The sequence below is a fragment of the Malus sylvestris genome, chromosome 5 (assembly GCF_916048215.2).
Source record: "Malus sylvestris chromosome 5, drMalSylv7.2, whole genome shotgun sequence".
In the NCBI taxonomy this organism is placed as follows: Eukaryota; Viridiplantae; Streptophyta; class Magnoliopsida; order Rosales; family Rosaceae; genus Malus; species Malus sylvestris.
The window spans coordinates 10,205,782-10,221,289 of record NC_062264.1 but is presented as its reverse complement, the minus strand read 5'-3'; the positions used below and the strand labels follow the sequence as shown (position 1 = coordinate 10,221,289).

The window sequence follows — 15,508 nt, the reverse complement described above, 5'->3', positions numbered from 1 at the left end:
ATTCTGTCATCAGCAAAAACTAACACAAAGTTGAAGTAAAAATTAGCACACATGGTTAGCCTTTTCCTTTCTTTTTGTCTTAGAAAAAGTTTCATTGCAAATTTGCAAGTGGTGGATGATAAATTGTAATTTCTTGTGTGATTTATGTGGCTGCAGAGCCAAACTTATACAGGAAATAGGAGTCTATAAAAGGCAATTTACAGGACTTGGGGACTACTCCAAGTCAACGAGACAATAAAGGAAAATACAATATTCCTAAATCAATTACAATTAAACTAAATCTTAATAGTCCTTCTCAAGTTGGAGCATGGATGTCTAACATGCCTAACTTGTGCACCAAATTACGAAAGGCTGTATTACCCAAAGCTTTGATAAACAAGTCAACAATTTGAGACATGGACGACACAAAGTGACAACTTGACCTGCTTGAATTTTCTCTCATATCACATGATAATCTATTTCAATGTGCTTTGTGCGTTCATGGTATACCGGATTGGCAGCCATACATCTGTACTCTGCTTCAGCCGATGACCGAGACAGTTTTTTTGTTTCTTTATCTTCCATGTAGTAGCAGCCATACAATATCCCAATGTTGATCTTCTAGTCATAGGGCAATTAGCCCAATTTGAATCACAAAAACTCTTCAAACACAACTCACTTTGTGAGGAAAATAATAAGCCTTTCCCTGGACTTATTTTTTAAAATAACGAAGAACTCGAAGCACGGCATCCAAATGTGATTTTCTTGGTTGATGCATAAATTGGCTTAGAATATTAATTAACGGCTTAGGTAATATGAGGCCTGGTGGTTGTGAGATAAATAAGTCTACCAACCAGTCTTCTATACCGAGATGGATTATTGAGAACTTCACCTTGATCATCGGTAAGTTTCAAATTTTGCTCCATAGGAAAATCAACTGGTTGAGCTCCCAAAAGTCCCGCATCATCCAGAACATCAAGAGTATATTTCCGTTGAGAAATAGCAATCCCTGCCTTTGATCTTGCAACTTCGATTCCAAGGAAATATTTCAAGTGGCCCAAATCTTTGATACGAAAATGTTTCTGAAGAATTTTTTTTCAGATTTTGAATAGCTTTGGCATCGTTTCCTGTGATCATCATGTCATCCACATAAGTCAGTGAGGACATCAGTTTGTTGTGTGGAGAAAGGAAAAATGGTTTCATGAAAGATGACATCTCTAGTGGAAATTGGTGAGTGGAGAGATCGTAGACTCGATAAGGTTTTTGACCAAGAGGATATCCTACAAAAATGCATCGACGAGCACGAGGGGAAAATTTAGATGAAGGTTGAGTGTTTGTGGCATAACAACGAGATCCAAAAACAAGAAGGTTATGGTAGTCAGGAGGTTTGTTGTATAGTAGTTCAAAAGGTGATCGTTTGTGAAGTATGGGCGTGGGAAGGCGATTGATAAGATAGGCAGCGGTGAGACCTTTCTCCCCAAAATCGGATGGGACGGTTGGAATGAAATTGCAAGGCACGGCTAACGTTTAAGAGGTGTCTACATTTTCGTTCAACCACTCCATTCTGTTGAGGGGCGGAGGGACAGGAGTGTTGGAAAAGGATACCGAGGTCATTAAAAGTGGATTTCACGGATGTAAATTCAGTACCATTATCAGAACGCACACTTAATACGACAGTTAAAATGAATCCACGTAAAACGTGAGTAGTCATCAACAATAGTGAGAAGGAGAAACTGAGAGGGCTCCTTGGATGGATGGCCAAGGCGTTGGTGCCAGAGAGGAGCGGAAGGAGAGGCGACTTGCAGAGCAGTTTTTGATAGTTTGGTTTGTGGCGATGGTTGAGAGTTCTCTTGCACGATCAAATAATACAATCCGTTAATTTGTTTCCCCAGGCCAATCATCTTCTTCGAAGCCAGGTCCTGTAAGACACAAAATGTGGGGAAGAAGTGAGCAGAGCATTTTAATTTGCGAGTTAATTTACCGGCAGAGAGCAAATTAACACGAAAGGATGGAACACACAAACACCATCAGTGTGCAATTTAGAATTATCGTGGTTGGACCAATGCCGTTAATTTTGGCATGAGACCCATCTGGCAAGTTAACATAAGAATTAAATGGTGTCATAACAGAAACAAACTGATTTGAGGCAATGTGATCAGTGGCACCGCTGTCAAAAACCCAATGCACTGTATTGGATGAAGAAGAGATGGCACAAAAAGGTTGTGTTCTACCTGCAAAATTTGCACATGGTTTACCATCTCGAACAAGAGCTTGAGTTGACTATACTCATCAGTTGTTAACTTGAATGCATCCTTGTCAAGTAGTTTCGACGCGTTATGACTCACCTGTGTCTGGTTTGAGGCATGAGATTTCTTTGCACGATTTGGCGGGTCAACAACCTTGCCGTGAAATTTATGGCCCGGAGGAAAACCGTTGAGAAAAAAACATCGATCAATAGTGGGTGTTGTTCCATCACAGTTAAGAGCATTGAAGGGGTTTTCGAGATCCTTGTTTGTCAGAATTGGAAGTCTTTGCGGAAGCAGATTATTAGACTTGGTGGAGGCGACATTCGTGTCTTGATATCTTGTGATAAAAACTGCATGGTAAAACCCCAAACCAAGAATAATACCACAAGATACGTCAAAAACAGAGAACACATCAATATAACTTCATAACTCAGAAATCTAGATGTTCATATCAACTAGAAACTCATCTGCAATAAGAAATCTTGATGTTGAATATGTAACACACACAAGGAAAAATAGTAAATACAAAGCTACTAACTTCTTCATAAATGATAATCCTATCAATCAAATAGATAAAAAAAAAAAATTAGTATCTACATACATCACATCTTAAGGGAGGATATGATGTTCTTCCATTCGAACCAACGTACTCTCCATCATTGAGTACATTTAAACAACAAAAATACACATATAAACGAAGCATAAAGAAACAAAAAACACTCTGCTCATAATATAACCCATGCACAAACGCTAGGACACTTCAGCCACCTTGCTTGCGAGAACTCGTTCCTTTCTTTCGATGTATCCAAATGGGAACCAACCTGCTTTGCCTTTGCATTCGCCTTCCGCCCAACCATTGTTTGTCACCTGCAGAAAGAACATAATATAATCAAGCCAGGAATTCGGAGCAACAACAATGAATTATAATTTAGCCATGACTGATCTTTTTCGTTTGATTGTTTTATTTATTCAACAGAAGCAGCAGACACAAGCAAATAAGGTAACAATACTGCAATCTGCAACCTGGATTCACTGACTTCCCTCAGATGACAGGCAATCTGAAACCCAATAAAGGTTCGGCCTAGCAAAAACCAACAGGATCGTACCTTATTGTTGCAAGGTTAAATTGTTCTAAACCCAACCTAAAGTGGGTCCAGTTGGTATGTATTAGTTATCACAATTAAAACGATAGATTGTTCTCATTTTTCCATTTAGATTAGTTATTAGGTTGGTCCCAAGCCTGGGGCCAACCTGAATTCAGATTTTAAGGTAGTGAAGTATAAATCTAAGCACGTTGTAAACCTTTCGCACAACAACATAATCACCGACTGATAAACTGAGCTCTACGTCAGACACAGCTTGATATGTAAACATAACCTGCAATAAATTGACAAATATCAACATAAATGAACAGCCTTCAAGTGCACCAGTTGCATCATACAAGCAATACGAATGCAAAAATTTCTTTAATTACTAACCTCCCCTAAGAAGTAATTCATGCTGTCTGACGATCCATTATGTGTTTGAGAAGCATATATGCCATTAACTTCTTCATAAGGTGGTGGTGGAGGCATGGCATTTTCAACAGTAGGGCTAGAAGGCGCTTCAATTCGTTGTCGTTCTGTTACCATCTATCAATATCAGAAAACGCATTACCCAAAATCATCAATTGAAAGAGAAATAAAAAATGGGATTTTGCATACTTGAGAAAATTAATCTATTTTGGGAGGTGGCGGGGGTGCATACCTCTCCTTCAAGTTGATCAAGTATCAGAAGGACCCTCTGATGATAAGACCGCTCTGCCTCGACCTTCAAACCAGAAAAAAATTGACAAGAAGAAAGACATTTTAATAAGAACAAAAGAAAGTTTAAACATTAATTTCCCAATATACAACAGGCAAACGTTTACTTAGGCTTAACGAATTTAACTCGAAGCATATATTGAGAAAACTTGTACTACCATGGCAATGAGTCGCTGGAGAGTCAACCTCTGTTGCTGAGCCTCAACAGCTGCCATTGCTGCAGCAGCTTCCTTCCCTAACATTGCCATATTTGACTTTAGATCTTGCAGCTTTGACTCTGCAGCTTCCATTTTCATAACATTCTCTGAAATTCCTGGTGTTTCCCTCACCTTTGCTTGGCGTTTGGAAACTTCAATAGCCTGTCTAGGTTCAAAAGAACACACAATGACATATTTGTACAAGAAATCCAACAGATGAATTAGCTTTCACCAATTTGCATGAATACTGGGTGCATCAGTTGACCCACATGGATTCCAGTCTAAAATATTGTTGTGGGAATAAAATATTCAGAAATACTAGAAAGTCTCGGGTAAACGCAGATTAAAGATACCTGAGCTTCAGCTTCTTGTCGCATTCTATCATAACGTTGAGCAAGATGCCGAGCATCCTCCAATGGAGCCCCCATTACCATTGCTCTTAATGGCTCTGCCACCTATTAGTAATTTTAAACACCGTGTCACAAACTTAACCTCTAATAGCAGCAAGAAGGAATGAACTATTTGAAATTAAATCGTATCATGGTATTTACAACGTGAAGGATAACTGAAATAAAATGTCAAGAAAAACAAAGAGTACTTTAAGCATGTAATCAATGTCATAATACAGTAGGCTTAAAGTCGATTTTCAAATCTTTGATGTGCAAAATGAGTTCGGATGAAACAGAAGAAAACTTCTGATGCCTTTCTGAAAGTTTATTTGGAGGGCGGAAATGAGGTAAAGATTATACTAGGAGAACCAGAATCTAAACAGGATATCAACGCCAATAACATCCTTTGTTCTACCCACAGTAAGGTATGGCTTTGAAGTTTTAGAAACAGGACCACAATAACCAAAAGAAAAAAAACTAGAGACCGCATCTCATGAAGTTGTACCAGAAATACTGTGAATGGCAGGTATATGGTGGAATGCAACAATATATTAATACATTATCCCGCAATAAAGAATCATGTAAACTGTATACAAAATCTTAGTTGCTGCAAGAATATCCTTGGCACTTTTAGTCAGAAAATATCTCAGAAGAGAGATAACTTGTTTCATCATTTTTAGTATAATTAAAGTAGACATAACAAAACTGCCAATTTGAGTGCTTTGGTCGTAAGTTTATGCATAATGTTTGGCAAGCTCTTGATGCAACAGCTTGTATTCACAATTGTCATGAAGTTGTATGCAGAAGATGAGGCAAAATTTTGTATCTGAATAAGGATTCCAAGATTAAACCTGGGTTAATTAAATTTAAAGTATTCTGAGCAACTGTTTAGTTCAATCCCTTACGGCCAAAAAGGAAAATGCATTACAATAATCACACAAATAAATTATAAAATCAGTATGGAAATGTATCACTCATTCCGCCATTTCAGAAACATATCCTGCTCATGCAAATCTTATCTAAAGAATTTTGCGTGTAAGTGAAGAAACTTTTGCCACACCTGTGTGCCAAGAGCTTTCAACAGATTCCCCCGCTCCTTCTCCATTTGAGCACGAGCACGCCCATAACTTAATGAAGCTCTTGATAGTGTACTTCCACTAGTACACGTATTTTCAGCACCATATTTCCTACTATCTTCAGACAACTTCGTTCCTATTCAATAATTAAGATTATGGTTTCTAATATAAACATTAGGCCTCGTGAAATGAGGTTCGAACTTGACAAATGATATAAAAGTTACCAACTTACCTATTTCAACTTGTTTGGACCCGGTGACAATATATCCCTCCACACCACGAACAATATCCCTTTGATAATGCTAGAACATGAATAAAAATTTCTATAAGTAGAAGGAAAAACATTATTTGAGATTAGAAGGGCAAGAAAGGAAGTAGGCCACCTTGCCGGCACGTGTTGATATGTAAAGCTTTTCAAGTTTCTGATGCTGCCCGAGTTCTGCCTCATCAGTTACTAAACTATCTGAACCTCCATATCCTCCAGCTCCAAACTGCTTGAGGACAGCCTAAAATAAAGCGCAAAGTAATCAGATTGTCTGTTTCACTCAAATGAAAAATGAAATGTGAGCAAACCCTTGTTACAGAAAACGTATGATCAAGTTTAGCCATGTTATTTTATTCACTTAAAAAACATCATTAGTAACAGAGAGGGATGCAAATGAATGGGAGCTTCAAATTGATAGATTGTAGTTGAAGATACAACATAAACTTTTTTAAGTGCATGTGTAGGAATATGACTACATGGACAGAAAACGTGACATGAAAAACAGAGTTACAACAGAAACTGAAATCCCTTAACACATCGTTAGCACAGCTTTCTAAAATGGTTATTGTTATTGAGCTGCACTTTAGGCACCAAGGTAACCAGTGTGCTGCCAAGACCATATGGAATGTGCCCATGATCAAAACACTTTTCCACACGATTTCTTTAAGGGCACACTGCTACGTAAAACATAAGAACAACATTACGTTTCATCGGATGAACAGCCTGACCTGCATCCCATAACACTCACTCTAGGCTATAACTTTTCAAAGGGTACGGAACAGGAAATGTATTAAAACGTTCTCTACCCAAATCTTCTTTTCGCAGTCCCCCACATACGCATTTCACAATTCACCAAATGAGATTCCCAAGGTTAACCATCAGATTCCAAGAATGTTATGGATGCATTACATATTTTACACTAACTTTGGGTTTCCCATCAAATTGCAATCAACAAGATTGATAAAAGTTTAGGACTTTGAAAAGCAAATGCATCGTGTTGTATCACACAATTGAAAGCAAATCGAAAATCTCAAACCCAACAGAGATAAAAGCATTGCCAGCATAACAAGATTGCAAATTTCACCAAGAAAATAGAAAAGAAAAGGACTTGGAAAAAAAGAAAAATCCAGCAAATCAACCGGGAAATAAAATTTGGTCACAAATGGAACATCAAATATGGATTCAGGACAGAGAGTTAGAGATTGAAATAAAATTGGATCTGTTGGGAATTAGGATTGTGGGTTGAGAGCACCTGTTGTTGCCTAGCGACCTGTTCGCGAAGCCGGGTGGCTTGCTTTCTGATAGCTTCCATTCGAAACTGAAGGGCCAAATCTGCCGAGCGTTTGGGGTCTCCACCAACAGAATTTGTAAGAGAGAGATGTTTGAGCTTTCAAATAAAATGGTACGGACTTGCTTTGGAAGAGCTGTTTAAACTTTTGGTCGTGTGCGTGCAGACAGTTCACCTATTTGAACTCAGATTTGTTTTTATTCTTTATTTTTAATTTTTAATTTTATATTTTATTTTGAATGTGTTGGTACGTAGATGGAAATCATGGAATCCAAATGAAAAAATAGGAATGAAATTAAGATTTTGGAATTTGAATAAAATATAAGGTAAATTAGGATTAAATAGGAAAAATATTAACTTTAAAACAAAAATACCAAGCCAACCTTTTTATCTGGATCAACCACAGTTTGTGGATCAACCTTTTTATCGAAATTCTCACGCAGAAAGCCGAATTTTTTTACCTCCGGTCACCTTAGTTGGTGGTGACTTAAGGCTTGTTCGGTATTCTTAAGAATATTTGTTAGTGTAGGAGAAATCCACTTAAGATTCTAATGGGCTAGGTTATGTAAATCCCTATGGGCTGAGGATTACTTGTACTCTAAATAAAAAAACTTGCAAGATTATTCATGATTAAAATTCTATATAGTATCGCTCGTTTAAGTTTCATCTTCCTGTTAAACCCTAGCCCTCTTTCTTTTGTCTATCCCTTTTTGCCGTCCCCTTGGATTTTTTTTTCCTTTTTTGTCCCTTATTGCCGTCCCCTTAGATTATTTTTCCACCTTGTGCCGTGATCTCCTTTTTTTCCCCTTATTGCCTTCCCCCCTCTTCCACCATGACTACTCAAACCTCTACCCTCACTGGATCTTCTCTCTTTGGTCCTATCGTTACTCACTTTTTGAAACCCACCGATTCCAACAACCTACCTTGGCTTAGATGAAGCCGTTTTTTTTGGGTCACAATTTATTTGGTTATGTGGATGGCACGATTCAGGCCTCTGCTGCTACCAATGTTTTAAAAAAACTAGCCTCGGGGCATGCCTAGGGCGCCTTTGAGGCTGGGCGGTTAGGCTAACGCCTTTGTTTTGTTGGAGTGGGTGAAAGGCTTCGCCGAAAACGCCTAGGCAGCGCCGGCGCGCCTCAAGGCGTCTCAGGAGCCTTGTCTGTTCTTTTAAAAAAATAAAAATAAAAAAAAAACCACCCAAATCCAAAACGTCTCCGTTTGGGTAAGGGTTTTCAGTTTCAAAATACAGATTCGACCGCTACCCGATCGTCTTGCCTTCTTCACCCTCTTCTCCCGCGCTAGAAACACACATCCGCATCACCCCAATTGATCGTCCTCTCCCAGTCGCCACGCCGCCGTCGCCACGCCGTTATCACCATGCCGTTGTCACCCCAGTGCCATCAGCAAGCCCACAATCAAATCCCCTATTTTAAAGGTTATGGTTTTTGAAATTTTGAAAAAGTTAGGGATTTGATTTTTGATTTTTGATTTTTGATTTTTTTTAACTGGTGTGAAAGCCTTGGAGTTGGAAAGCAGAAAAACAGAAAGGATTAGAGGTATAAGGGGAGGAGGCTAAAGTCTTAAGGGGACGGGAGAAGGATTCGGGATTATGGCTAAGGGCTTAAAGGGATTGTACCGTATGTGTTGTGTACTGTGTACATAAAAATAATTAAAAAATTAGTCCCATGTTGGAATTGTTTCTTCATGATTCTGTGGTGCATCTTTGGTATGTCGTATGCCTCATGTGAATTTTTAATGATAATCTAAGTTGGTATTGGTAATGAGTAGAAGTTTTTTACCTGCCTAATGTACAAATAAGTCCAAGTAATTAAATTAGGAGTTAAATAATAGCTACATGCTATGGAAAGATAAGATGCTATAAGACATTACCTCTTTTTGATCTGTATATATGCCAAAATTAGTACGTGTTCATGAACATTATCTTATTCTTATTCAATAGTCATTTTCCAAATATTTTTTGTTGGCACAATCTTCTCGAAATGTTCTATTAAGCTTTTTATTGGATTGCTTTATCTCATTCAGAAAAGTAATTGAGTATGGTCATTGGTCATCATAGTAACTGTTGCATAAATTAATAGATTGTTGGTTCATAAACTGTATGCATCGAATATTTATGGTTTAGGCATTGAAGAATATGGCTTCTTCTTCTAAGAAAGATTTTTCTTGGTAAAGGACAAAAGATTTGGATCCTGTCACTAAGCACTTCTATTGTGTTTTTTTGTAACCACAAATGCATAGGTTCAATTTCTAGATTCAAACATCCCTTGGGTGGTGTAAGTTCGGGAGGAATGATGAGTTGTAAAAAAGTCCCACCCAATGTGAAGGAAGAATGCTTTGCTAATGTTATGGGAACTAAAGAAAAGAGGAAAGCTAGCCATGAGTTGTGTCGTGGTGGTGGAGAAGAAAGTGAAAGTGTCGATATGGGCACAACAAGGACACCATGTGTTAGTAGTGGGAATGAGAGTGTAAGTGCCACATATTCACAACAAATCGGTTCTTTTCTACCACCTAGGTCAAGGGGACTACTTGATAGGTATGTTACATCGGAAGCTCGTCAAACCACATTGAATACACCTTTCAAAAAAGAGGAAAGAAGACAAGCATCTCGAGCACTTGCTCGATGGTTCTACACTAGTGTCATTCCATTCAATGTGGCAAACAATGAATATTATGTTAATGCAATGAAATTGGTATCCAATTTTGGTCCCGGCTTTGATGCTTCTACAAGCAATGAATATAGAACTTGGATGCTCAAAGAAGAAGTTGCGGATGTACAAAGTATGATGAAAGAACATCAAAAGGCTTGGAAGAGATATGGATGCACTATTATGTCAGATGGCAAAAGTAGGTGTTTTAATCAACTTTCTTGTCAATAGCCCACAAGGTACTTGGTTCTTAAAATCGGTTGATGCATCGGCCTTTATTAAGAATGGAGATTTGTTGTATGGCTATTTGGATGATGTTATTCAACAAATTGGGGAGGAGAATGTGGTTCAAGTTATATCTGATAATGCTTCAAACTACAAGAATGCCGAGAAAAAACTTATAGAGAAGAAAGAGAATGTGTGGTGGACTCCATGTGCGGCTCATTGCATTGATTTGATGCTAGAAGATATTTCTAAGATGGCATGGTTTGATGACATGCTCAAACGTGCTAGGTGTATTTCAAAGTATCTATATGGGCATCAATGGGTACTAGCTTTGATGAGAAAGTACACTAAGAATTTGGAAATTCTTCGTCCGACCATCACTAGGTTTGCCACTTCTTTCCTTCCACTACAAAGCTTACAAAAGCAAAAGGAAAATCTTGTTGCTTTGTTTACCTCTTAAGAATGGCCAGAAAGTACCTATGCAAAATCCCATGAAGCAAAGTTGGCTAAGCATCATGTGTTACATGATCGTGAGTTTTGGGGTCGAGTTTCCTTTTGGATTAAGGGTGTTCTTCCTCTTGTTTGTGTTTTGAGAGAGGTTGATTCGGAGAAGAGACCCTCCATGGGTTTTATATATGAGTTGATGGATGCTGTAAAAGAGAAAATTGCAAGCAATCTTAACAAAGTGGAGAAAAAATATATGCCTATTTAGAGAAAGATAGATCGTAGATGGAACGATCAACTTCATCAACCACTACATGCGGCGGGTTATTACTTAAAAACTTCATCAACCACTACATGCGGCGGGTTATTACTTAAACCCACAATTTCGGTATGAGGATAGTTTCTCAGATACTGATGAAGTTCGAAATGAGTTGTTTGCTTGTATGGATAAGATGCTTGGCAGCATTAGCAAGAGAAGCCTGAGAAAAGTGGGCATGATCCCGAATCGCCTTAGAGGAAGTTTTGCCAATGGTGAGAGACAAAATAGGTTAAGAGAAAATAGTTGACAACCAGTTAATTAGTCTGAAACCACGTAGCGAATGCTGAATTCGGTTTAGCCGGCTTCTTGTGGGCGAGGCGTTCGAGGTGAAGCCCTGCCTAAGCGTGAGGCGAAGCCCTAAACCCTTCAGAAGTAAGCTCATGCTCCCTCCCCTGGCCCACATCGACCTGCTACTTATCAAGCCCAAGGTGTTGATCCTATTTAGCTGCATCCACAATAGCAGAATGGCAAAAATCCAGGTCGTGGCTTCAATCCACACCCAAGTGGCTAGAGCTGCGTTGGTTAAAGACACGGTGATCATGGTGGCTGGCAGCCCAATCACTTGGGTTCTAACCCTCGCCCCCCCCCCCGGGACCTTAACAAGGTATTCTTGGTGCTCATTTTGGTTTTTAGTGTAATTTTTGCAACTCACTTCGTCATCACATCTCTACTTGCCCTCATCGTCCCGCTCTACCTTTTGCTGGTTATCATGCCTATTCCTCTGGCGTGGCTCATCATCCCACCGGATATTTTGATACGGGCATTATTCATCACATGACCAGCAATGAGGCTGCTTTTCCCGACCCTACCCCCTATTCTCATTGGGCACTATTCATCACATGACCAGCAATAATTTCAAAAAGTTGGTATAACAAATTGCTTAAAATTATATGACAAATTGAAAAATGCGTACAAGTTCATATGACATTTCAAAAAAAATTCCTATTACACATGGTGGTTTGGTATAGCGGTATAAGTGGCTATTTTGCACATGGAGGTGTTGGGTTCAAACCCAATTGAAGGCATTTTTTAAAATTATGTGGTTGTTTTGCACATGGAGGTGTTGGGTTCAAACCCAATTGAAGGCATTTTTTAAATTATATTTTTGCACATGGAGGTGTTGGGTTCAAACCCAATTGAATGCATTTTTTAAATTATATTTTAAGTTATCGGAAAAGTTTGTTGGCCATCGATGTTGTCGAAAAATCTCGTCAGCGGGTCGCCAAAAAAGGTAGTAGGATAAAGTTGCAGTTTTATAATTACTTTGAAGTATAATGTCCTTTTTTTTTCTTTTTTTTTCTTTTATTAATTTTTTTCTTTTAAAAGGGGAAAAACTTGTAATGAAGCAAAGGAGTCAAGGGTTGGCAATAAACCTCCTCAAGAAGGAGCCAAGAAGTTAAGTGTTGGCAATAAAACCATGTAGCAAGCCATGGTTGACCTGTTTGAAGAAGCCTTTGGGGAAATAATCTTCCAAGACCATTGGAGCTCGCGGCTTCTAGGCCTTAAGCCTTTCTTTGCGTGCCAGCTTTGTCATCCTTGCGGCTGCTCTTAGACAAGTCTTCTCAGCGTGGCGATGAGAGCTTCCTTCTTGCTATACACTTCTCGTGTGAGCAACTTGCGGTTGCAGTTTTAGTTCATTCTTTCATGTCACCAACGTCAATCCTTCATCATCATTGGTTGACAATTTGTTAGGGAGGTCCAGGCCATTAAGGCTACTTGCTTCATTCACAGTGTTTTTTTTTCCTGCATGAACAACTTCATGATTTACCTTTGACGACCATGGGCGAGGCTTGACTGGCGATGCACTGAGAGGCATATGATAAAAGGACCCAAACATGATGCTTGTCGTGTTTACCGTTACAACTTCCTCAAGGTCTAGCTCGATTTTTCCTTCCTAGGAAAGCTTCGTGATCAACTTCCTTAGCACAATGAACTTGCCCACTAGATGACTGACGATGCAATGGTACTTGCAATATTTTGGATTGTTAACTCGGTTCATTTCTTACGGTCGTTTACACTTGAGCAGCTCAAGCAAATCTTCCAACTAGACAACCACATCAAAGTCGGGGAATGGGCAAGTCTTTTCTTGGAACTTTTTCAAGGTGCGCTTACGCCTCTCCTGGTCACGGGAATTATACTGACCGCCATTGCCTTCTCGGTGGGTTTTTTCGCAGTCTTTTCCACCTTTGGCCTAAGACTTTATCTTTCTTATAGTCAGCAATTGGCTATCTCTTCCCATGGTTGGTGATGCTCAATTCCATGTCATAGGCATAGGTAGCCAACTCTTCGAAGGTCCGCGGCTTGATGCCTTGAAGAATGTATAGTAATCCCCAATGCATGCCTTGTACACACAGTTATATCACAAAAGTCTTCGAGACCCTATCTTTGTAGTCGAGATTAAGGGCTGGTTTGGTATTGCTATGCTTTGAAAAAAAGCTGCTGTGAGAATAAGCGGCTGTGCTGTGAGAATAAGCGGCTGTGAAATAAATCAGCTAAGTGTTTGGTAAACTTTTTTGTAAAAGTGCTTTTGGAAAAAAAAGCAGTCTGATAGTGGATCTTTTCATTAAAGAAGCACTGTAGCTCCGTGTGCTTTGAAAAAAAGCCAGTTTTCCAAAGCTACAAATAGCAGCTTCAGCTTTTTCCTTTGATTTCAGCTTATTCTCACAGCAGCTTCTAAAATAAGCCCTTTTTTTTCAGTTTACCAAACATCTAAAACCCTCACAGCTTTTTTTCATGGGTGTTTTTTTTTTAAGCACCTCACTCCCAAACTAGGTCTAAGAGTGCACCATCGCTTGATGTAGTCGATGACTGGCTCATCTTTCCACTGCTTTGTACTTGTGAGCTCCATCATAATGACGATGCGACAAGTATTGTAGAAATGGTTTAAGAATTCTACTCCCTTTGATCCCAACTATTGTTGGACTCGGGCTCTAGGTCCATGTACCAATCGAACGCATTCCCCTTCAGAGAGCGGACAAACTGCTTCACTAGATAATCTTCTTCAGTCCTCGCATTGTTTTTTTGTTCGGGGGATGTGTTGCTTTGGGTTCCTATTTCCATCAAACTGCATGAACTTAGGTGGTTGGTACCCCATCGGCATCTGTAAACCATCAATTTGCCTAGTAAGAAGTTCAACTAAATCGCCCAAGATGATTGCATATTAGAACAAATCAATATTAGGGAATTTGAAAGCTTCAAACAGCTTGGTTCATGGAGCAAATATGAAAATATCTACAAGTTCCTGAAACGCTGCAGGGATACGGTAGTTTTGAAGCCCTGTACATGCTAGGGATGAGATACTTCTTCCAAGATAAAAAGATAGAAGCCGAAATTGAGTCTCTAAAGATGACGATCTCAAAGGGTCATGAAGTAGCAACGTATATGTACAGTCTGATCTTGGTGTGCTACATGAGGATTCGAAGCATGAATGCCCCAAGCTTTCGCATTCTCTCAATCGTCACAAATTAGGACGGTTGAGCGTAATGGACTATAGAGAGATGGTTCAACAGTGTTTTTCGGCTCTTTGGGTGGATAGGGAAGTAAGAGCTGGAATCCTGAAAGTTCATGATGACAATGTTGTCATGAAAGCATGCAGGGACTGTGGAAGTCCACATGTTTCTTTCACACTCTGATCACATTGGGATTTCTTTGATCATGAAAAATTCACTAGCTGTAATTCCAGCAGATGGCACCAGGAAATAAGTACGTTTTATAATATATTATGGGGTAAAGATAGGTAGACTAAATTTGTTTCTTTTCGTTTAATTTTCTTGTAATATTAGCGTTTAAATTCCAACACAACCTGGTCTTCTCCTTTACTTTTCTCAAGTACTTTTTTTTCTTCCTAATTATATGGCCTTTCTATTTTCCATTTTTCCTTCCTAAAGATGCACAAACACATACACAATGAATATACAAGCACAAACACAATCTCTTAGCTTTGTCAAAGATGGAGTCTAAAAAAAAGCCATAATTGCAAAAAAAAAAATCATCAATGAATGGTGGTAATATACGGCACCCAAGGTGTCATCATTACCATGTATGCAAGTTTGCAAATCAAATTATTAAGAGCCTATATCTAATTTATCTTATCACTAAACCCTATATCTACTTTATTTTATCACTAAGTCTTACGAAGTCATTTTGGCGGTAATTGCTTAAGAGAATCCCTAGGCCCATAGCATATAGTCTCACTCATGTCCTTTTTGCCACCATTTTTCCCACTCATGTCCTTTGGGCCATTCTGCCACCTAGGCACTCATAGTTCACCTATTAAAAGTACCCTTTGACACTACTCACTCCATAGATGCACGCATAAACACCCATTGTATGATTTCATTTATGCTTAAAATAACATAACAAAATATCAAAAGTTTACTTACTCCAATTTAAAAGCCTTGTATTAAGATAATTAATTAGGAAATTCTGGAGAAATTGTACATATCATGAGCATGACATGCATGACGTGCATATAATGTGCATCAATTGGGTTGCCCAAATTTTGCTAAACTTAATGCTAGGGTTTCGTGGGCAATCATGACTGATGGTGTGCTGGCATGCTTGGGTTTTTTTTAAATTATTTCGTTTGGTTATTGTGCTAGTTTGTGGTAAG

The 15,508-nt window shown here is 38.8% G+C and overlaps 1 protein-coding gene across 4 annotated transcripts; it reads right to left on the bottom strand.

The window, feature by feature from the left end:
* Positions 1-2,668: 2,668 nt before the first annotated feature.
* LOC126624640 (SH3 domain-containing protein 2-like) lies at positions 2,669-7,408 on the bottom strand. Of its 4 annotated transcripts, XM_050293720.1 has the most exons (10): positions 7,207-7,407; positions 6,073-6,195; positions 5,922-5,991; positions 5,674-5,825; positions 4,578-4,679; positions 4,186-4,386; positions 3,972-4,034; positions 3,704-3,856; positions 3,528-3,602; positions 2,669-3,092 (listed from the first exon to the last, which is right to left on the bottom strand). In XM_050293720.1, the coding sequence occupies exons 1-10, from the start codon at positions 7,264-7,266 to the stop codon at positions 2,976-2,978; spliced, it is 1,116 nt and encodes a 371-aa protein (XP_050149677.1). In that variant the 5' UTR covers positions 7,267-7,407; the 3' UTR covers positions 2,669-2,975. The 4 variants fall into 4 exon arrangements, with proteins under 4 accessions (XP_050149677.1, XP_050149678.1, XP_050149680.1 ...); XM_050293721.1 differs by lacking the exon at positions 3,528-3,602 and having other exon boundaries at positions 7,207-7,408; XM_050293723.1 differs by lacking the exon at positions 3,528-3,602 and having other exon boundaries at positions 3,704-3,846; positions 7,207-7,408.
* Positions 7,409-15,508: the final 8,100 nt, after the last annotated feature.